We start from the raw sequence: 22490 nt of genomic DNA on the forward strand, positions 1-22490 counted from the left end.
TAAACTTGGAGGTCCACTAAAACCTAATGTGACAGTCACTTCTTAATGTATATAAATCAAATCATTATGCTGTGTGCCTTAAAACATACCATGTTGCATATCAATTACCTGCATGCTTCAGTCATGTCCAACTCTCTGTGACTCCATGGACTGTAGCCCGCCAGGCTCCTCTGTCCATGGGATTCTCTAGGCAAGAATACTGGAGGGGGCCTCCATTTCCTTCTCTAGGGGATCGTCCAGACCCAGAGATTGAACCCACGTCTTTTCCGTCTCCTGCACTGGCAGACGGGTTCTTTACCACTAGTACCACCTGGGAAGCCCGTAATACATAATCAGAATCTCTGTTTTTACATGAAAGTTGCTCAGTCGTGTCCGACTCTGCGACCCCATGGACTACACAGTCCATGGACTTCTCCAGGCCAAAATACTAGAGTGGATTGTCATTCTCTTTTCCAGGGGATCTTCCCAACCCAAGGATCAAACCCAGGTCTCCCACATTGCAGGTGGATTCTTTACCAGCAGAGCCACCAGGCCCTTATCAATTGTATCTCAATAAAATTAGAAGAAATAATAAAGTATACAAGAGGATGTGTGTAGGCTCATGCAAATACTCCACCATTTTGTTGTACAAGGGTCTTGAACATCTGCAGGTTTTGGTGTTCACAGGGGCCTACACCAATGGATGACTGTACTGCAACTTGTAAGATAAATATGACAACATGTGCTAATTTGCTACAGTTCTGTCCAGCTTTGCAACCCCATGGACTGTGGCCCGCCAGGCTCCTCTGTCCATGGGATTCTCCAGGCAAGAATACTGGAGTGGGTTGCCGTGCCATCCTCCAGGGGATCTTCCCAACCCAGGGATTGAACCCACGTCTCTTACATCTCCTGCATTTGCAGGCAGGTTCTTTACCACTAGCACTGCCTGTAAAGCTTGCTTAAAAATAAGGCACTAACAAAATTTTGGCACTTCACCAACACAAGGGTGTTTTTATCTAGAAATGCAACTCACTATTATATTCAGTTTATTTTGGAATAGCTATCTCTACCTGACAGTCAATGCTCAAATAGCACCAAATTATTTTTTAATTTAAAATTTTTTAATTGAATTTGCATATATGAAAAAAGTAACATACTGAGAAAGTTATAAAATATAGTCTCAGGCTTATGTAAAGTCATAACTGCTTTCAACAATTACTGAACTCTTAAAAATCTTCATAATCATGTATGTTTGTCATAGATGAATGCCACAAGTATGACATTCTCAACACATGTAACTACTAAATGTAATGTTGCATATTAACTTATTTCCTTTAAAATTTCACTAAACAATTCTGAGTACAAGGAAATATTAAAATATCCTAGTGTTTCTCCTAAGAATTAGGTGGTCTTCTTTGATTTTTTCTTCTCTGCTTCTTCTTTTTCCTTTTCTATTTCATTTACTTGTAATTCAATTTCTTTGGCACTAAACATCTGAAAAAGAGAAAAAAATTTAAAAAGCAAATTTCAATTATAGCAACAATTTCTAAATATTTATAAGGTCGATGAACCCAATTATATTTTATAATTTTATTTTTTATAAGTTTTTCTCTTATAACTTCAAGTACATGATGAAATATTTCAGAAGTAGCTTAATTATAACAATTATGGACAAAACCAGAACTCTACAACATTTCCACTATCATTGTGCTAAAATAAAAAGCCAGGAAATGCAATATTGGATTCCATATCCTATATATGGATATAATTCTGAACACCTTTGAATTCAAAGCTTATTCTATTCATGAAAAAATAACTGATTACTGAACTCCCATCTCATCCCAATGTAATTCTCATTAGGTTTTGTTTATTTTATCAGCTCCAGAACTAGCCAAAGAGGTAGGAAAATGATGATTTTCATGGTGTTTTGTTTATAACTGCCAGACTAAGCAGAGAACAGAAGAGTTTTGATTTTACTTAAATCAGTTTTATTTTACTTAAAATCAAAGATGGGAGCAACTTGCTCAAGATCATACTGTTAAACAAATGCATCTGCTGGAAATTAAACCCAGATCTACCTAATTCTGAAGCACAGGCTCTACTCACTACCCAGCCTACTGGGAAATGTCATGTGGAGGGACAGTGTAACTCTGTTGCCAGGATGCATACCATCCTACCACTCAAAAATAAAGACACGTGTATCTGTGTGTGTGCGCTTCCCAGCTGTGTACACATGGATATCATGGGGCTGGAGAGCTGACTCTGGACTCAGTGGTTCTGTGTCCCTGTGGTCCTGGAAGCCAGAGGTGACAACCTGCCCCCCACATCTCCATACTCTGCTCGGCACCCTGGCTGTTTATGTGGAGCCCTACAGAGGCAGCCCAGCCCCCGTGCCCCCACTTCTCTTACTCACTGAAACCTGCTCCTGCCCTGTCCTTGCACCCCTAACCCACTAGTGTCAAAACAACAACAAAACTCTGAAAACCAAACCACTGCTCCACACAGCACTGATTTTAACACTATTTCCCCTTGAAATGGTTTCCTTAACACAAAAGAACGGGTATACGTAAAATACTGCTTTAGGGCACATTCTTCATATAGTTTCTCATGCAAGTGCTTTTGTACACTCTCAGCTAAAGACCCAGTTGGCACACAGTGTGGAGCTCTACCTAATGAACAGTCTGTCACATTTCAGATACTCTTCACCAATGAGTTCTCCATCACAATATTTGGAACAACTTACTGCAGTGTTCTGTACAATTTACTTTGTGGTCCAGCAGTTTTAACATACAATGGCTGACTAAGGCGTACAACTAATAACGCTAGACTTGACATAAAGAAATATGAAAAGATGATCACAATTAGATATTAAAATGTAAGTCTTACAGAAGCTTAACGCACTCACGCACTCATAAGTGAAAAGTAAAGATTTTGATAAAAACCAGTAGGCAATCAAGAAAGGTTGGTTTTTTAACATAATGAAGGACAACATTATGTTAGAAGCCTAGAGGGCCAACAATTATATAAATGACAGCTGAATAACACTGGAAGCTAATCTTGATTTCAGATCTAAAAAGACACCACGAAGGACTGTTCACTATATGGTGCCAGGAATGAATCTCCACAGGGAATACAGTAAGCTGCCCTATATGGGACGGACTCAGTAGGGATTCCTACTTATAAGAACATGTACTAAGTGGGGTAGGCCTATACATAGATCTCAGCGCCCCTAGGACTTCACAGAGGGCTAGGGAGAGCTAACTGCTTGCGTAGTAAGCATGTACAGATTAGTGACTGTCAGCCTACAGAAACAAAACAGAAGTCATCACAGTGTCAATGACTGCAAATGGAGGGTTCAGGCTTGTAATAAAGATTCACAGGTGTCAGCAACATACTAAAGTTTTTTGTCAAAATGCCTTATACTATAGGTATTTTTCCTCTTTGGTTAATGACTTACCTTCAAAGGTTGGTTTCTTCTTATTATAGCAAGTTCAATGTTTTTTCCACCAGACTGGACAACCTAATGTAAAACAAGTGCAATTTTAGAATTACTTCAGGAAAGTCTGTGTTTTATTTATTTATTTATTTATTTATTTTAGTTCTACCAGTTTATTGCTACCAACCCATCTCCCTTCACCCTCGTGCACACATGCTCAGTCATGGAACCCCATGGACTGCAGCCCGCCAGGCTTCTGTGTCCATGGACTTTCCCAGGCAAGAATACTGGAGTGGGTTGCCATTTCCTTCTCCAAAGTCTGTGTTTTAATAAGCAACTGAATGAGGGGGAAAAAACCCATGATTTCCTGTATATACGTTATTAGATCACTTACTTCCAACAAAGCTCTTATTGCTAATTTGATAGCTTCATTGTCATGTGCTATGGCATCTTCTGTGTAATTCTTTTCCAGAAATTCTCGGACAGTTTTGGCACTTCGACCTATTGCATTTGCCTTGAAAGATAGAAGATAATTATTAATGCCATTGTAATATGAATGAACTTATGGTTACTAAGTGAAGTTTAGGGGTTTAGAGTTTATTCCACTATTACTTAGCATAATTACTTAATGAAAATTGTAGTTGCGCGAACATTTCAACAGCTCATTTGATTTACTATATGAATAATCTGAGATGATGGCATGACTTATTTTCAAATACACCAATGCCTTGTCCTGGCCAGTGCTTTCTATTTCCTTAATGGTTCCCAAGTCCTTAGTAGTCAAAAAAGATTGAAAGAGTTGAAACTCGAAAAGATGGGAAGAGGAAAGGAGATATAACTGCAATAGGATGCAAAAAGAAAAAGAAAAGGACATCACTGTGAAGAAGAAAGGTGTTTCTTTGAACAGGACTGTGCATCATTTTATCTCCTCTGACTATAAGCAAGAAGGGCTGCTTCTTTCTGTTCCATTCCCCATTTTTCTTCGTTCTTCAGAAATTTTCAGCATATGAAAGGAAAAGGCAAAAGCATCTCCCTGGCTGCATGGCTACAGGTAATATATAGCCTGTTCTTTCCATTCAGTGTAAATATCCAAATGAGTACTAGTGATGATAATGATAACAACAGTAATTTTTTATTAACAGAACACTTAATGTGCCAGGCACTATGTCAAGCATTTTAAATGGATTATCTCATCTTAACCATCACAAAAACAATCAAAAAGGTACCATTACTAACTCTTAATTCATGGAGGAAGAAATGAAGGGTTGAAAAGGTTAAAAGAGCCAACAATTTGGACTGGATATATTTGCTGTGTGTGGGGGGGGCTATTCTGTGCATTGCAGGATGTTTAGCAGCCTCTATCCACTAGTTCAGTTCAGTCGCTCAGTCGTGTCCAACTCTTGCAACCCCATGGACTTTAGCATGCTGGGCTTCCCTGTCCATCACCAACTCCCAGAGCGTGCTCAAACTCATGTCCGTTGAGTTGGTGATGCCATCCAACCATTTCCTTCTCTGTCATCCTCTTCTCCTCATTCCTTCGATCTTTCCCAGCATCAGGGTCTTTTCCAGTGTCAGTTCTTTGCATCAGGTGGCAAAAGTATTAGAGCTTCAGCTCTAGCATCAGTCCTTCCAATGAATATTCAGGACTGATTTCCTTGAGGATTGACTGGTTTGATCTCCTTGTAGTCCACAGGACTCTCGAGCGTCTTCTCCAACACCACAGTTCAGAAGAATCAATTCTTCGGCACTCAGCTTTCTATTCACTAGATGCCAGTTATATCCCCTACCTCAGTGATGACAACCAAATGTGCCTTGAGATATTGCCAAATGTCCCTATGCTGGGACAAAATCACCGCTATTTGTGAACCGCTGACTTAGGTAATCTTGCCCAAGATCATATAGGGGGTAAGCAGAAGATATGAGCTTTGAAACCAAGTAGACCAAATCATCAGTCTGAACTTTGAGTTCTATACACCATGCTGCCATATGCCCTTTTGCTGTGATGGCTCCAGAGAGTGAAAAGAACCAGCAGAAAGGCCCATCCTTTCACTGAAGGATTCTGGCTGTAAATAGGGAATGTCCCAGTTCTAACTGGTATGTACTATGGTTACTGGAAAGAGACTGCAAAGGAGATTTTTAGGAAGTGAGTATGAAAACATACCTTTTGTACTACATGAACATATAGTTCTGCAGGAAATCAGTCCTGAATATTCATTGGAAGGACTGATCCTGAAGCTAAAACTCCAATACTTTGGCCACCAAATGCGAAGAACTGACTCTGATGCTGGGAAAGATTGAAAGTGGGAGGAGAACGGAACAACAGAGGATGAGATGGTTGGATGGCATCACCGACTCAATGGACATGAGTTTGAGTATATTCCAGGAGTTGGTGATAGACAGGGAGGCCTGGTGTGCTGCAGTCCATGCGATTGCAAAGAGTCAGACACAACTGAGTATCTGAACTGAACTTCGCAGAACTTTTACCATACCTTTATATTTCAGAAGATTAAAATAAATAGCTATGAAATTTTAAATCAGAGTTTGTGGCCTTGAAATTTCATTTAGATAAAAGTAAACCCTTCAGCCTGGTGTGCCTTTGGAGCTTATTAGCTACAAGTTTGTTTTGGTCAACTAACTGGCTGCTGCCTGGAGAGGAAGTTCATAAAGTAGTGGTTTCTCCAAAAATCTCACTGAGCCTTTAAAAGTCACCTTGTAAATGCCTGGTGACTTTCCTGTCCACTGCTTCCAATTACTGATGTCAAAATTTTTTAACCCCGAACCTATTTGACTGGTTTCCTAAAGTCCAGCTGCTTCTTATCACACTTTAACCCCACCCTCCCTCCAGCCCCATTACCCACTCAAGCTCATTTCAACAGACTTTTGATGGTTCTGCAATGTTTTTCCTGCCTGCCTGTCCAGATTAATGATTTTCTGTGGCGAAGAATATTAGCTGCCAACCCCAGTATTCATTCTTCCTCTGTGACAGAACTCCAGGCAATGTGCCTGCTGAAAAATGTCATGTCCTACCCACTGTTACCAAAAGGAATATACAAGTGGAAGTAACTGGATGAACCTTCTAGGAATCTCTGCTGCCTATAATGCAGACATGTTGGCTGGAGGTCTAGTAACTACCTTGGGAGCATGAGAAAAGACTAAGATAATAAAAGAGACAAATACCAGTAACTGCCTATTTCAACCTTCTCATTATGCAGGAAAGATAAATCCTTATGTGTTAAGGATCATCACGTCCCTGTGGTTAGGAGCCGAGAACAGTAATTCACAAATACACCTCTGAGTGGAACCTGGGATGTGCTGCCCCACAACCCTTCAGAAATGAAAGCCTTATTCCTCCAGCTGCTGGAAGTGCCAAGGGCACATGGCCCCCGCTCTCAACTTTCTTTGAGAGGTGCCTTTGTTAACAAGAGCTATCTTGCCTAAGGTCTTGTACTGTCCAGAGTTGGCCCAAATCCAATGACTGACTGATGAACAGCTATTAATGCCCAGTCCCCCCACCCCAACTTGAAACAACTCCAAAGCGCTACCCCTGACCCAGGGCTTCCCACAGGGCTGATGAGGCCGTTACTGAAATTGCACTGCAGACGCACTTTTCCCTCAGCCTCATCTTGTTTCCTTCCCTTCAACAAATGCTGATCCCCAAAGCACTTAGTAAAAATGGTTAAATGGCCTTTACTAAAATAAATAAATAAATAAATAAATGGCCTTTACTGATGGTCAAATGATATTTTCCAAAGAATACCAGTGGAGAGAGGATCTATGATAAAAGGGTTCCAAATTAATCTTGGGGACTACTTAAACTGCTTGTAGAATATTTACAATGTCTTTTAGAACATGCAGAACTTAAGAAAATTTATTAAATTTCTTTGGAAAAACATCTCCCCAAATTAATTAGCCTTAAACAGCTTAACTTAGATATATTAACATCCAAAGAAATACACTTTGAAAAACACTGTTCTGAAGTACACAATATACTAACTTTGTTCCTGTTTAAAGTATTACCAACACAGCAAATAACTTGGCCTTCTAAGTGTATCACCGTCGCTCTATCCAGGCTGTTCTCGCCAAGGTCACCAATGACTTGCATGTTGCCCAATTCAATCATAGCACAGTCCTTTTCTTACTTGATTTATCAGTGGTGCTGACTTGGCTGATCAACTCTTCTTGGAATCCTGTTTTCACTCGGGATCCAGGATATTACTCTCTGGGTTCTCCTCCTTTACAGACTAGGCTGGATCTATCCCCACTTTTCACTGGCCAATGCCCCTGATCTAAATCTGATTTCACTTATTATTGAGTCCCCTAACCTGTGGCTCAGTGGGTAAAGAATCCACCTGCAATGTAGGAGACTCAGACACGAATTCGATCCCCGGGTTGGAAAGATTCCCCTGGAGGAGGGCATGGCAACAACCCACTCCAGTATTCTTGCCTGGAGAATCCAATGGACAGAGGAGCCTGGTGGTCTACAGTCCATGGGGTCAACAAAGAGTTGGACAGGATTGATGTGGCTGAGCATGCATGCAACTTGTTTGCCTGCTTCTGCCCTACAATCTATTCTCAATGAGAGATACTTTTAAAATATAAATCAGATCATGTTACTCTAATGTGCGAAAATCTCTACTATCTATTTCACATGTCCTCTAACTGCACCTTGTAAGACTACAACCTAGCACTGCAAACTGTTGTCGTTAAGCGGTGATGACACAGCCATGTTCTCAGCAGTCCACAGCACCATCTTACCAGGCTGCGTGGTATACTAGGTCAGCGTAAAAAACAACAAAGCAAAAAAGAAACAAGACAGAGAAACTTGACCTTATGTTTAACAAAGTGCCAGAGGGCACACCCCTAAATAAAAATCAAACCACAAGATTTTACTCCACATTGAAAGGCTGGATATCAGAATTTATATACTATAGAGAGAGGATCATTTGGCTTGAGGGAAGTAGCATGAAGTAGAGGACAGAACCCTGCACTAAGAAGCAGGAGACCCTGAGTTCTAATTCCAGTCTTGCTATTAACTAGTGGTGAAAACTAAAAAAAAAAGTCGCTTAACTCCTGAGTATTACTTCCAACACGTGGAATAAAAAAGTTTCCAAGATTTTTTGTTATAGATATTTTTTTAAGTTGCATAATGCGTCCTTCAACCAAAATCTTATATAAGAAAGTGCAATACATAAAATTGGTAAAATGATGATGACACGGTGTACATGTATGCGCGCACATGCTCATGCTGTTTACCCCCTCCTACCTCCACCACCTGGCCTTACAACACCACAGCAAAGCAGTTTCAGACCCAGATGATAAATAAACTTGCCAACAATTAAGCAATCTCCATTATTTTCCTAACTGACCTTGAAATAAAGATGCTTCTCAGCAGTTGTTCAGTCGCTAAGTTGTGTCCAACTCTTGCGACCTGGACTGCAGCACGCCAGGCCTCCCTGTCCTTCACTATCTCCCAGAGTTTGCGCAAACTCATGTCCAGTAAGCCAGTGATGCTATCCAACAAGTATAACCCTCAAATTCTAAAAGACACGAACAAATTCCTGACTCACCTTCCAAGCGTGGTAAGTACCAGAGGGATCAGTCTGATATAATCTTGGGACACCATCATCATCAAAACCTACAATCAAGGCAGATATACCAAAAGGCCTTCGTCCATTGCTCTGAGTATATTTCTGAAAAATAAAATATTTTCATGGCTACTCTCTGTATGAGGCCAAAGAAAGGACAACACTATTACTTATCAAATAACAATCTCTAATAGTAAATAAAGTATTCCTGGTAAAATGATCTTTATTAATTTGTTTTGTATAACTTCAAGATCCTCTTGCTGAACTTCTTCTGTAGTAACCTCAAGCCATGATGAAAATTTTAAAAAGTAAATATTGACAGTCTTGTAAAATGAAATAATCATTAAGTATCTTATGTATGGTCTCAAATTTGTTTTCCTGTTGCCTTATGTAAGTTTGGTAGCATAAATAAACTGTAACCATTTTCCTATTGCAGAGAACTGTGCATGTCATATCATTCTGGTTCTCAACAAAGTTGATTTCAGTGAGCTGTGCGAAGCACGGCCTTGGTTTCACTGTGAGGGACACTGTTGTTATTATCAAGTATTCTTACTTGATACTATTATTATCAACTATACTCTGTTCACTACGCTCTTATCTCTACATAAAAATCCAACTAGGACATTTCTTTCAGTCTCAAAACAAGAAACTTTTGTTTCTCTTGAAGAAAAAAGCATGTTTTTCCTCACTGACAATCGGGCACTGGAAATCAGTTTTATCTTTTAACTTTGGTGCGAGGAACTTTCTGAATTTATGTCCTAGGGAGTGGAAGTCACGCAAATTCTGAGACTGGCATCCAGAGAAGCTGTGCAGAGCAGCAGCTATGGTAGAAAACTCAGGACCACATTTGTAGGCAACTGTATGAATTCTGGCCTGAGATGCTTTAGACTAGCTTTCTTCTTGGACTTGTCTACATAATTTTTTTTATTTTAATGTTATTATATATATATTTACAAGCCACTTTAAATTTGGGTTTTTTTGTTTGATTTTTCTTCAGCCATGCCACACAACTTGTGGGATCTTAGTTCAAAATGCCCCGACTCCCAGCAGTGGAAGCCGGAGTCCTAATCACTGGATTGCCAGGGAATTTCCAAAGCCACTTTAAATTTTGAATGCAAATAGTGAGTTACAACAGAAACTCTTGAAAGAATAGGGTTTGTATTTTTTTCTCTGTATTCCCTAATGTTCCTAGTTCACACGTAGGTATGAAGTAGATGTTTTGTAAATGTAGATGTTTTGTAAATACACCTTAAAGGAAAGAAACTTTTACTTTGCTTGCTTAAGCAACCACTTTTTTGTTTTGTTTTGGCCATGCCGAGAGGCATGTGAGATCTTAGTTCCTCCACCAGGGATCGAAGCAGCATGAAGAAGAAATACATGCACAAGGTTAAAATCATTAAAAAAAAAAAATCATCTAAAAGAACAAAAGGTGTACATGAGGACAACTTTTGTTCCAGAGCCTCAGGCTTCTCCTCGGTAGCAACGCCACTGTTACAGATTCACAATGCATGTTTCTAAAAATGTTCCATGGATAATAGTTTTTATATTTCCAAAATAAAACCTAAAAACCTTAACTGGGAACCTTGTGTACACAATCTTCTGTACCTTCTGTACACAATCTTCTTGGCTTTTGGTGAGTACCTTTTAACTTGGGAAAATCAAAGCAATGAAGAAAGAAAAATATAAATAAATAAATAAAATATAAAAATGCTGAAATTTGCTGAAATGAATTAAATTCTAAAAAAACAAAATAGGGCCATTTCTTATAAGTATGAAATTTAAAAATTTAACATCTAGAATATATAGAACCTATAAAAAATCTCTATGTAAAAACAAATACTAAATTCATCCCAGGAAGTATTCTAAATTCTTTAAGTGTACTATATATTGCAACTCAACAAACATTATTGTAATGTTAATTTTATAAATAAGAAAATTGAGGCTAAACAGGCTAAATCGTTTGTCCAGGGCATTAACTAGAAGTGGCAAAGCCAGGACTTAAACCCCAAATTTCTGGCTCCTGGGAGCAAATTCTTAACTGCTAGAGTGCCTGTCAAAAGAAAAGATAGTTTACACTAGGAGAAATGAAAATAGCAAACAAACATGTGGGGGAAAAATTGACCTCACTACTAATTATAAAATACAAATTAAAACAACTATTACAATACTATGCTATACTTATTTCCAAAATAAAAGAAAAATGAAAAACCCAATGCTGATGATTCTTTAGGGATATATTTATGTACTGCTAGTTGTACGATAAAAATTTGTTCAATCTTTTTAGAAAGCAATTTAGCTACATATAACAAGAGTCTTAAAACTAATTACAACCTTTAATCTAGGAATCCCAGACTGAAAGTTAATTTAACAATATAATTCAAAAAAGAAAAAACTGTGACCAAGATAGAATAATGTTATTAAAGTAGCAGATTGAAAGAGAGAGGCAGAAAGAGGGGTAGGGGAGGGAAGGAGAAAAGGAAAAAACCTGGAGCGACCTAAATCATTAGGAGATAGCAATTAGAAACAGTACTACATAGTTAGGGTGGTGAGTGTAAGAACTATGTTGCTGTGGATAAATAACAAAGAAAATGATAATAAATGAAGCAAAATTTGTATGCATCATGATTATACTAAAGGTCAAATCATGTATCTACATATGGATTCAGAAGACATAATATCTAAACCTGATCAGTTGTGTTTAGTTTTGTAGATGAAAGAATCAGGTATTTCTATGGAAAACTTTAAAAGTGGTGTCTTACTGCTACATCTCTGAACTACAGAAATCTCCTTAAAAGGTCACTCTTTTTTTTTTAAGATTTAATTCTCAGAATTGATACTGATTGAGATTTCTAGTGATCAAATCAATCCACTCCACTGGTATAAGAATCTGAGTGTGAAGTGAGAAATAATAAGGAATTCAGTACATTTTAACAGACTGAATGGTTGGTTGGAGTGACTAGTGTTCCCATGATAGGACCCATCATGGTGGAAAAAAGAACACGTGAACAAATCTGTTGGCATACTGGCTTACCTGCTTTAAGGTTGCTATGAAGCGAGTTATATATTCGACAGTGACTGGGTCCTCAACTGTAAGCTTATGACTCTGGCACTCCACACGCGCTCTGTTTATGACGACTCTCGCATCAGCAGTCAGCCCTATAAAAACAATCAAAGAAGAAAAGTGCTTTGGCTACCATTATATTTTTCCTATAACATTCTTTGGTTTTTCCAATATATGTCCATAATAAAGAATTTGTGAAATAGAGTATCACTCATCCTAAATTGCTTTGTTTCCTTCATTTGATCCATTCTTATTTACTTTTTAAAGAAAATTTGTTTTAATTAATATTTAAACATGAATGTTAAGTAACCTATTTCCCAAAGATCAAAATGGTTTGATTTATAGTAGCTGGTTTGATTATTAGCTTTTATTAAATTAAAGAAAAACAACAACTCTGTAGTCAAATTTTAAATGCTTTTTTGAGACAGTATCAGTGGCAGATTTGTTCAAAAGCTGACCGTCTATTCTGATTCCAGAACCAAGCTGCTTTTTACCTAAACCATAAAGTAAACTGGAATTCTTCTTATGAAGATGATGAAACTTCATTATCAAACACGAACTCAATCTGCATTCAACATAACTGTGACATGCCACTTGTCAGCTTTTTGTCTAAGATTAGGGGTTTGAAAATTAAGAACATTAAAACAGAAAAAGAAGGGCATTTGCTGGCAGTCGAATGGTGAGGACTCTGGCATGTCCATTGCTGAGGGCCTGGATTCGTTTCCTTTCAGGAAACTAGGATGCCAAAAGGTGTGCAGCCAAAAAACAAGAAAGAAGGAAAGAAAAAACTTCATCTTACTTTTATCATACCAAAACATCATGTGATGAATTCTTAACACTTCTAAGAGGAGACAGAAGATGTTTCTATCAAAATGACCAAAAACTTAAATGGATTCAAATGATTACAAACATTTCTATTGAAGACTTTTTGGCATTTGACCTTTTCATCACCATTTACTTTCTTTCTTCACTCTCTTAATATCATATTGCTCAAAAAACGCATTCACAAAATCTCTGAAACAGCCGTTTCTCACATAACCAAACAGTCTTCTGCAGTCACAAACTCTTGTTTCTTTCCATGCCATTTCAAAATGTGTTTCTACAAACCTGAAAGAATGGTTAGTTCCTGAAGATAGTTAACAGTAACCAACAAAGAAGAAGCTGTTAGAATATGCCACTGCTGAGAACCATTCTAACACTCAGGAGTAGGGTATGAATTACAATCAGACACTCAGTTAAAGAGAAGAAATTGATTCTTTTCTTTTTGCAAAGGTTATCTGAGAGAAAGAAATGGTGATAGATTGACTTAGCCTACCCTATAGGCTAAAAGCTTTACTCCATTTAAAAATATGATAAGAAAGGAGATATTGAAGTACAGTATTTCTTTACATTGTAAATACTGATATGATCCAAAACTATAGAAAAATAAAAGTATCATATGTAGAAAACTCATTATCAGAAATCTTCATTTATAGAGTTGTGATTTCCCCAAAAAATATAAGACATACTATTTATGTTTAATGAGAAATGGCATATAGTATATTTAAGATGAATACTATGTAACAGCTACAGTCAGGCCAGCTGTGTTACCTAAAATACCAACACACACACTCTGCATCATTACTGTAGGCTCACAAGTACCTGCAAAAGCCATGCAGACGTGGTCATCAAGGGCACAAATCTTCCTCACAGTTCTTTCATCTTGAAGCTTGGCAACGGATTTTTTTTCGACCCCGAGCACAACTATATTAGTACCTCGAATTCCAACCTGTTGAGCCATTATAAGAAAGAATGAGCTGGCCATTTTTACACCTAAAATTAAATTATTCTAACAAATGACTTACAGGAAAGGGGTTTTCCTTAAACCTTCAATATAAAAGAGAAAAACAGACTTCTAAGAAAACTAAAGACACACAAGTATAGGCTTACAGGAAGTCCATTTCCCAAACTCAAAGCAAAGACAAATAGGTATAAACTAGAATACACCACCAGTGCTGAAACTACACGACTATCCTAATCTTATACACCTAAGGGTGAGTGAAAGCGAAAAATCGCTCAGTCATGTCTGACTCTTTGCGACCCCATGGACTGTAACCCACCAGGCTCCTTACAGAACAACATTTACCCAAATGAAACAAGATGCTGGGAATACGTATGCATTTCTTATAGAATGGGCAGTACCAGTACTGGTGGTAGTAGAAGCAGTATAGAATGTTACGTAGATAAAATCCTGAAAGCTCTTCCATATATCTCACAGTTAGGAGGGATAAGGATTAGAGATCATATGCAGACAATTTGGCAGCTTTTTATAAAACAGGCAATTAACATGCAATCTAGTAATTGTGCACTTGGGAGATTTTATCAGAGAAATAAAAGCATATTCACACAAAAGTGTGCTATAAATGTACCTTTATTCATAAAAACTCCAAACTGGAAACAACTCAAATGTTCTCCAATACATGAATAGTTAATTAAACACTATGGTACATCCATATCATGGAACACTACTTGCAATAAAACACTGATACATGCAACAACTTGGATGAAACTCAAGGGAAGAAAGCAAATCCCAAAAAGTTTCATACTGTATGATGTCATTTAAAGAACAATTTGAAGTTACAAAATTTTACACATGAAGGATAGATGAATGCTGCCAGGGATTGGAGCTATGGATAGGTCAGTTTGGAAGGGAAGGTAAATAAAGAGTTAAATAAGAGCAACATATGGAATTGTGGCGCTGGAACTGCTTAGTATCTTGACTGTGGATGCAGGAAAGTACACAGGTAAATGAGTCCAAGTCAAATTGGAGGATTCTGAATAAAATATCAACATCGATATCATGGTTGTGACACTGTACCATTTTACAAAATGTTATTATTGGCAGAAAATGCAGAAAGTATACTAGGGACCCCTATGTTTTATTTATTCCAACTGCATGTGAATCTACAATGATCTCAATAGAAATTTCATTTAAAATTACTCCACTGGAGACAGGAAAAAGTCAGAAAGATTAAACAGATTGGTAAAATGTTGATAATTACTGGTGCTGCATAATGGGTATACAGAAGTTCATTATACTATTCCCTCTATATCTTTGTAAATGTAAAAGTTTAAAATAAAATAAAAGTTTAAAATAAATCAAACAAACCTAAAAACAAATAAACCTCAGCTTTCTCTCCAGAGTTTTTCTCACCAACATTTGAAGTGAGTGAAGTCACTCAGTCGTGTCTGACTCTTTGCAATCCCATGGACTGTAGCCTACTAGGCTCCTCCGTCCATGGGATTTTCCAGGTAAGAATACTGGAGTGGGTTGCTATTTCCTTCCCCAGAAGCTATTCCCAACCCAGGGACTGAACCCAGGTCTCCCGCATTGTAGGCAGACACTTTACCGGCTCAACCACCAGGGAAGTCCCTTGTGGCTTCCCTTGTGGCTTAGATGGTAAAGAATCCGCCTGCAATGAGGGAGACCTGGGTTCCACCCCTGGTTTGGGAAGAGCCCCTGGAGAAGGGAAAGGCTACCCACTCCGGTATTCTGGCCTGGAGAATTCCATGGACTGTATAGTCCATGGGGTTGCAAAGAGTCAGACATGACTGAGCAACTTTCACCAACATTTGAACACATGGCTAAGCCTCTCTTAGTTTAAACAGAATACTAAAGACAACTTTATTTCAATTTTGCCTCTCTCTCTTAACCCTTTCAAGGCCAAATACGGTCATCAACTCAGTTTACAGCAACCTGCTTTCTACCCCACTCCTCCCAATGTTTAGCCAAAGTGCACTACACATAGGTCATTGAGGTCCCTTATGGCTTTTGTCTACCCTCTACATGGTCTGTAGTCTATATATTATTTTCTTGAGTGAAGAAGGGTACTCAAGAATGCTCATTTACTTGACCTTTAACATAGGTTTTAAGCTGGGGAGAGAAAGGATGCACTTTAAAATTACTATCTCCAGCCTAGATCAGTCTCTTGATTTCCAGACATGTATATTCAGCTCTAGGTAAGAAATCTGGACAGTTGAGCTAAGTTCGGTCTCTCACAAGGCTGCAACCAAGCTGCCACCCAGGGCTGCACCCATCTCCTGGCTCCGGGGGAGAACCTTTACAAGCTCACTCACAGGGCTGTTAACAAGATTCAGCTCCTTGTGGACTGCCAGCCTAAGGACCTCAGCTCCACACTGGGCTTTGTTCATACCAGGTTTTTAACAGAAACGCTTCCCTCAGTTCCTTCTACACAGAAACTTCCACACGACAAATCACAGCATGCCGACTGGGCTCCACCAGGGTGAGCACGCAGGAGGACGAAGCCAGTCACCATCTGAAACCCAGCACGAGAAGGGACGTTCCATCACCTTCCCGTTCCATTCCTCAGAAGCCACTCACCAGGTTCAGCTCACACACAGGGAGAGAGTTACTTGAGGCAACGAACACCAGAAGATGCGGACCATTAAAGGCCATTTTGGAGGCCGCTGACTACAGATCCTATAAGCGTGTCAATTAGTGCTTCTGATTACCTTAAAAAAAACACAACGGCAGTGCCATATACCAAGAGATTAAATCCAGAAACAGAGGCACCTTCTCTGACTCCTCCCTCTTCAATACCTTTTCTCTTTCCCCAATCCCCAAACTCATCCAAATAATCATCCAACGTATCAACAATACCACGGAATTTTCTCCAGAAGCTGCCGTATGTCCATTTTGGCCCCAACCCTAGTAACAACTCCTATCATCTTTCATATGGGTTACTTCCAGAGACTCCTATGCGGTTTCCCTGATTCCTTGATTTCATCTAATCTACTGACCACGGTGCAGTCTGAGAAATCTTTGAAAAATAAAAATATGAAGAAAAAAGAAAAGAAAATCGGAATGCTGCACTCCCCCACTTAAAACCTGTATTAGTGGGGAACATTTCTCACTAGGCAAACCAAGATAACACAGAAGTAGACTTGGGACAAAAGGATCTAGGGACTGTAATATTTATTTCTGTATTATCAGCTTTCTGTGCTCTTAATGCAGACATGCTTTGTCTGTACAAGAAGAAAAATGGGAACCCTGGATTCATATCCCAATAGTTCTCCCAGAGGAAAAAAGCTACCAGTATCTCTAGCTAGAAAAGTCCTGCTCTATGGACTTATACTGGCTAGATTTCTGTCCCTTGCTTGTTGCAGGAGGACAGAAGCTATGAATGACATTTCTCGGGTCATGTGAGTACCTCTTTGGTGGGACAAATGGAGCCTGTTATTAGAAAGGCAAAACAATAATAACCACATCAAAACCCTTCAACTTCTTATTCCCTTAAAAGCATTCCACAGTCTGGCTCCTGTTTCTGGCTTCACCTCTTTCCATTTTTCCATTGCTTCAGCAATCCTGAATGCCTTTCAGTTGGTGAACCATAGTTGTATTTTCCTACCTGGTCTTCTCATATGTTAGTTCTTTTTGTCTATTATACTCCTCTCTTTCCCCTTCCACTTTTTCATCTGGCTAACTTCATCTTTCAGGTGTCTACATAAATATCACATACTTCCTCATGGGGACCATGGACCTAGGACCCAATACCTAGAGTTCCCACAAAGTCTCATAATCTCCCACTATAATACTTAGACAGGCCTTGTTAGGACTACATACTCACAGTCATCCAACATCCCTGCTAACAAGCTCTCTGAGGCCAAAGACGGAGACTCTTTTGTCCACTGTGAAACCAGAGGACCTTGCACCACATTTGGCAGGTGTAAGTGTCAGACAAAAATGTCTTTAAATAGTAAATGGAAGTGCTGGAAGAACTACAGACAAAATTGAAGGAAAAAGAGGAAACAAAGGGATAGTAAAGAATAATAGCTACCACTTACTAAGTACTTTCTGTGAACCAGACACTGCAAAATGGTGAACACATATGATTGCCTCAAATTCAATTCTCACATCAGCTTTATGAAGCAGGCACTATTTTGATGCCTATCTATTTAAAAAACTGAAGCTTAGAGAAGTTAATTGCTTTACATGATACATATCTAGCTTCCACATTTGAGATGTTGACAGATAATTAATATACAAACATTTATGGAATAAATCACGTGGTGCAACACAAAGTGCAAAGGCTTTGGAACCAGGAAAACTGAAGTGAGAACACGGACTCTATGATTTTCTGGCTGGGTACCCTTACCAAGTTATGAAAGCTTCTGAATCATAGCTTCGACATACATTAAAAAGGGGATTAAACACTGTTCTTAATGGTGGCTCAGTGGTAAAGAATCCACCTGTCAACACAGAAGATGTGGGAGACACAGGTTCCATCCTTGGGTTAAGAAGAAGACCCCCTAGAGTAGGAATTGGCAACCCATTCCAGTATTCTTGCTTGAAAAATTCCATGGACAGAGGAGCCTGGAGGGCTACAGTCCATGGAGTAGCAAAGAGCTGGACATGACTGAGTAACTGAGCATGCAATGTAAGACAATGTACATGAAACATGTGGCGGAAATGAGTATTACTTAAAATGGTAGTTTCCTTCTTTCTCAGCTCCTCCACTGTATATCCTGCAGTAAAAGTACAAAAGGCATTACACCATTTAGATTCTCCAAAGTGAAAGTTGCTCAGTTGTGTTCGACTATTTGCGACCCCATGGACTATACAATCCATGGAATTCTCCAGGCCAGAATACTGTAGTGGGTAGCCTTTCTTTTCTCCAGGGTGTCTTCCCAACCCAGGGATCGAATCCAGGTCTCCCTCATTGCATTCTTTACCAGCTGAGCCACAAGGGAAGCCCAAGCATACTGGAGTGGGTAGCCTATCCCTTCTCCAGCGGATCTTCCCGACCCAGAAATCAAACCGGGGTCTCCTGCATTATAGGTGGATTTTTTACCAAGGTCTTACTATCCAGTTAAAGTGAGAAGACTATTAGAATGTCTGACATTAAAGAGAATATGAGGCCAAATGTACTCTTTACGACCCCATGGACTGGAGCCCACTAGGCTCATCTGTTCATGGGGATTCTCCAGGCAAGAAAACTGGAGTGGGTTGCCATGCCCTCCTCCAGGGAATCTTCCCATCTCAGGGATTGAAACCAGGTCTCCCGCACTGCAGGAAAAATCTTCACCAGTTGAGCCACGGGGAAGCCCATGAGGCCAAAGAGTAAATACTATACACAGATGATACAATGGTACAGATGATAAATTCAGAGAACCAAGAGATCCATGACTGGAGCGGATCAGAGATGACTCCGCAAAGGAGAGAAATGTGCAGAGATTCTTAAGACGGAGAGTGACAGAGGTGTTTTCTGCTCTCCCTACCTACAAGGGCAGAAACATATATTGGTAAAACCACAAAGCTCTACCCTTAATTAAAGTGGATCATGGAAGACTTTGATGGCCAGACTGTGAATCTGGGGTTTGATAAAGTAGGAAATATGGAGCTAATAACAGTTTGGGGTCAGGGAAAGGACAGAATGAAGAACAATAATAAATCTTATCATTTCCACAGGAATACTCTGAGGGGTTCATTTTTTTTCTTTCCTAAAAAGAAAGGTATTACCTCTCTAAAATGTTATTCAAACATATTTTTCATTTATATAAAAAGGGAACTAAGGAAAAAGAAAACAGGCCTCTTGCCTCACTTAATTCTGTAAGATGATCATCAAGAAGAAAGCAGAACCCAGGGTCTCTAGTTGCAGCCCATATAACTTTTTTTTTTATTACTAAATAATATCACATCTTCATATTGGTCAAAACTGGCCAACCTTGGCTTATTTAAAACTCATCATATCAACTGTCATTTGCAGACAGAATCTTCTGTGACATATCTTAATAACAAGTGCCATTATAAACTTTACCCCACGTGACAGGTCATAGCACCCTAAAGGAAACACAATGAGTAACTCCATACAAAGATGCAAATTATAATTCAGAATCCCGAGACAAAACTGTCTCCTCCTTGCAATGTATCTTTAAAAATGCCCACTATAGGTATTTTTATATCCTTACCCTTTTACAACTCATTACAAAGGAACTATCAATCAGTTCTATAGCATTCTTAAAACATTTTAAATAGCCAATGCGGCTTCTTATTACACCTCAGTCTTCTCCCATTACTCTCTTTATTTTAGGCTCTAAAACTGGGCATTATTTTCTAACCATATGCTTCACGCCATGCTGGGGATTATATAACTTCTTGTTTTTATCAAAATGGTACCCCTCTGGTTTAAGCTACATCAGGCTTTTCTTAAATTTACAATTCTAAAAGAATTACTTACAAAACAGAAGTAAAACTAGAGGGCCCAATTAAATAGAAAAATACTTTAAAAATGATGATAAGATTCCTTCTAGTGTTATTTTTTTTTTTACCAATTCACATTTGACAGATTTATAATAAAAGTGAATTATTTCCTTCCATAAGTAAGTTGGTATGGAAAGCGAGAGAAAATATAGACATTGCTAGACTTAGAAATGCACTGTGTATTCTCATAGCTGGTGTCTCCTTTTCCAAGATACACAACAAACATGCTCATGAAATTGGAAAGATTTTAAAACATCAAATCCTCCTAAACCCAATGGCTAGGATTTGGAAGATTTGGGGTAACAGATTTTTGGGTCACCAGGCCATTTTTGTCCTTATAAATTTTTATAAATCACTAAGATTATTAAATGTAATTAAACCTTGGCAGGAGTACTACTGCTACCCTGAGTATTTGAAAGTTTTTCAGAACCGTGGATGTATCAATTTAAAGGAGGGTATACTCTCCTTTATAACAATCAAACCAAAAGTGGGAAATGGCAAAAGAGTGGAGATTCTTGGGGGCTTAAAAATCTCTAGAAGGCCGCTAAATAATCAGGAGTAAATTTGGGGGCAAACATTTTTAACAGGTCTCTCTTCCACAAGACAGACAGGCAGAGGAGAAATATGGTATGACATCCCTTATATGTGGAATCTAAAAAGAAATGATACAAATGAACTTACAGAACAGAAAGATACAGACTTAGAGAACGAATTTATGTTCCGTGGGGGAGGGAAGGGATAGTTAGGGAGTTTGGGAAGGTCACTGTACACACTGCTATTTGCAAAATGGATATCCAATAAGGACCTATTATACAACACATGCAACTCTACTCAATGTTATGTGCCAGCCTCTATGGGAGGTGGCGGGGCGGGGAGAGGTTTAGGCGAGAACCGATACATGTACATGCATGGCTGAGTCCCTTTGCTGTCCACCTGAAAATACCACAACATTGTTAATCCGCTATACCTCAATACAAAATAAAAAGTTTGAAGTTTGAAAAAAAAAAAAGTCTCTTCTACAGTCAAGGCTACAAAACACACACCTCCACACCGCCCCAGCCCCCTTGCCCCAGGTACGTATCTACGGCGACTGTTAATGGCAGTTGCAACAACGGAAACCTAAGAAATCTACCACCTTTTAACTCCGCCGTTTCCAACCCGAATTTCAGAAACACCACCTCCGTTGATAGAAAAAGGAAGCAATTTTCACACGTAGGGGACACTTCCCGTCCCTCCACATCCAGCGATGGGCTGGGACGGTGGAATAATAAAGGCCTGACACTAGGCAGGGGTCGATGGCCAAGAAAAGCTGCTTGCTCACCGCGGTGGAGCCTTTCTTTACTGCTTCCTGGGCATATTCCACTTGAAATAGGTGTCCGTCTGGAGAGAAGACAGTGATCGCCCGGTCATACCGCGACGCCATCGCACACCACTACCCCTGGCCCAGCTGAGCGTCCCACGGTATGGCAGCCGAGGAGCGAGGAGAGGCGGGGCCGGCGGCCACGTGCTATCCGGAAGGGCTTGCGCGTGCTCCCCAAGACGCCGCCGGAAGTGTCGACGAGCCGCCCTGGCGTCCTCGAGTCCTTCCGCGGGTGAGAGGTGGTATGTGCGAGTCCACTGTGATCCTGTTCCAGGGCTCACCTTAGTTCCTGTGTCCTGGTTTTCCCACCCTGGTATTGCTGCAGGATGGGGTTGTGAAAACGATCTCAAAGATTAGGACTTAATAGTGAGAATAGGGCTTTCTCAAGTGGTGCGTTGGTAAAGAATCCTCCTGCCAATGCAGAAGACGCGGGTTCGATTCTGGGTCGGGAAGATTTCCCTGGAGAAGGAAATGGCAACCCACTCCAGTGTTCTTGCGTGGGGAATCCCATGGACAGAGGGGCATGGTGGGCTACAGTCCATGGGGTTGCAAAGAGTCAGCCATGACTGAGCACGCTAAGGCGTGTGCACACATGTACACACACACACACACACACACACACACACACACACAGAATTTAGAAGTTTGGGTATTTTTATTTTTCACAAACCTGTTAGAGAACCAGTGGTAAGTTAATTTTCAATCTCTTATGTTTGGTTTCATATTCTAAAATTTCCTTCCCTCGCTTCCCCTTCCTCCCTCGTTATATTTTACAGATGTAACTTTTAAAAAAGATAATTATAGATTCA

At 39.5% G+C, this 22490-nt stretch overlaps 1 protein-coding gene across 3 annotated transcripts; it reads right to left on the reverse strand.

Moving 5' to 3' along the window:
- Nucleotides 1–1348: 1348 nt before the first annotated feature.
- PSMA8 (proteasome 20S subunit alpha 8) lies at nucleotides 1349–21744 on the reverse strand. Of its 3 annotated transcripts, none has more exons than XM_065935143.1 (7): nucleotides 21643–21744; nucleotides 13817–13829; nucleotides 12032–12156; nucleotides 8983–9105; nucleotides 3810–3929; nucleotides 3437–3499; nucleotides 1349–1473 (listed from the first exon to the last, which is right to left on the reverse strand). In XM_065935143.1, exons 1-7 carry the CDS (start codon nucleotides 21742–21744, stop codon nucleotides 1381–1383), a joined length of 639 nt encoding a protein of 212 aa, XP_065791215.1. In that variant the 3' UTR covers nucleotides 1349–1380. The 3 variants fall into 3 exon arrangements, with proteins under 3 accessions (XP_065791215.1, XP_065791214.1, XP_065791213.1); XM_065935142.1 differs by having other exon boundaries at nucleotides 12032–12184; nucleotides 13713–13829; XM_065935141.1 differs by having other exon boundaries at nucleotides 13703–13829.
- Nucleotides 21745–22490: the final 746 nt, after the last annotated feature.

This window comes from Muntiacus reevesi, chromosome 4, assembly GCF_963930625.1.
Source record: "Muntiacus reevesi chromosome 4, mMunRee1.1, whole genome shotgun sequence".
Classification (NCBI taxonomy): Eukaryota; Metazoa; Chordata; class Mammalia; order Artiodactyla; family Cervidae; genus Muntiacus; species Muntiacus reevesi.

What these genes read in the sequence shown, in the direction of transcription:
- PSMA8 (XM_065935142.1), bottom strand. Translation starts at nt 21,744, where the DNA reads ATGGCGTCGCGGTATGACCGGGCGATCACTGTCTTCTCTCCAGACGGA. An exon ending in TAAAGAAAGGCTCCACCGCG is followed by an intron (nt 13,830 to 21,642) that starts GTGAGCAAGCAG and finishes ATGGCTCAACAG; the next exon opens with GTTGGAATTCGAGGTACTAA. An exon ending in CAATAAGAGCTTTGTTGGAA is followed by an intron (nt 3,500 to 3,809) that starts GTAAGTGATCTA and finishes GTTTTACATTAG; the next exon opens with GTTGTCCAGTCTGGTGGAAA.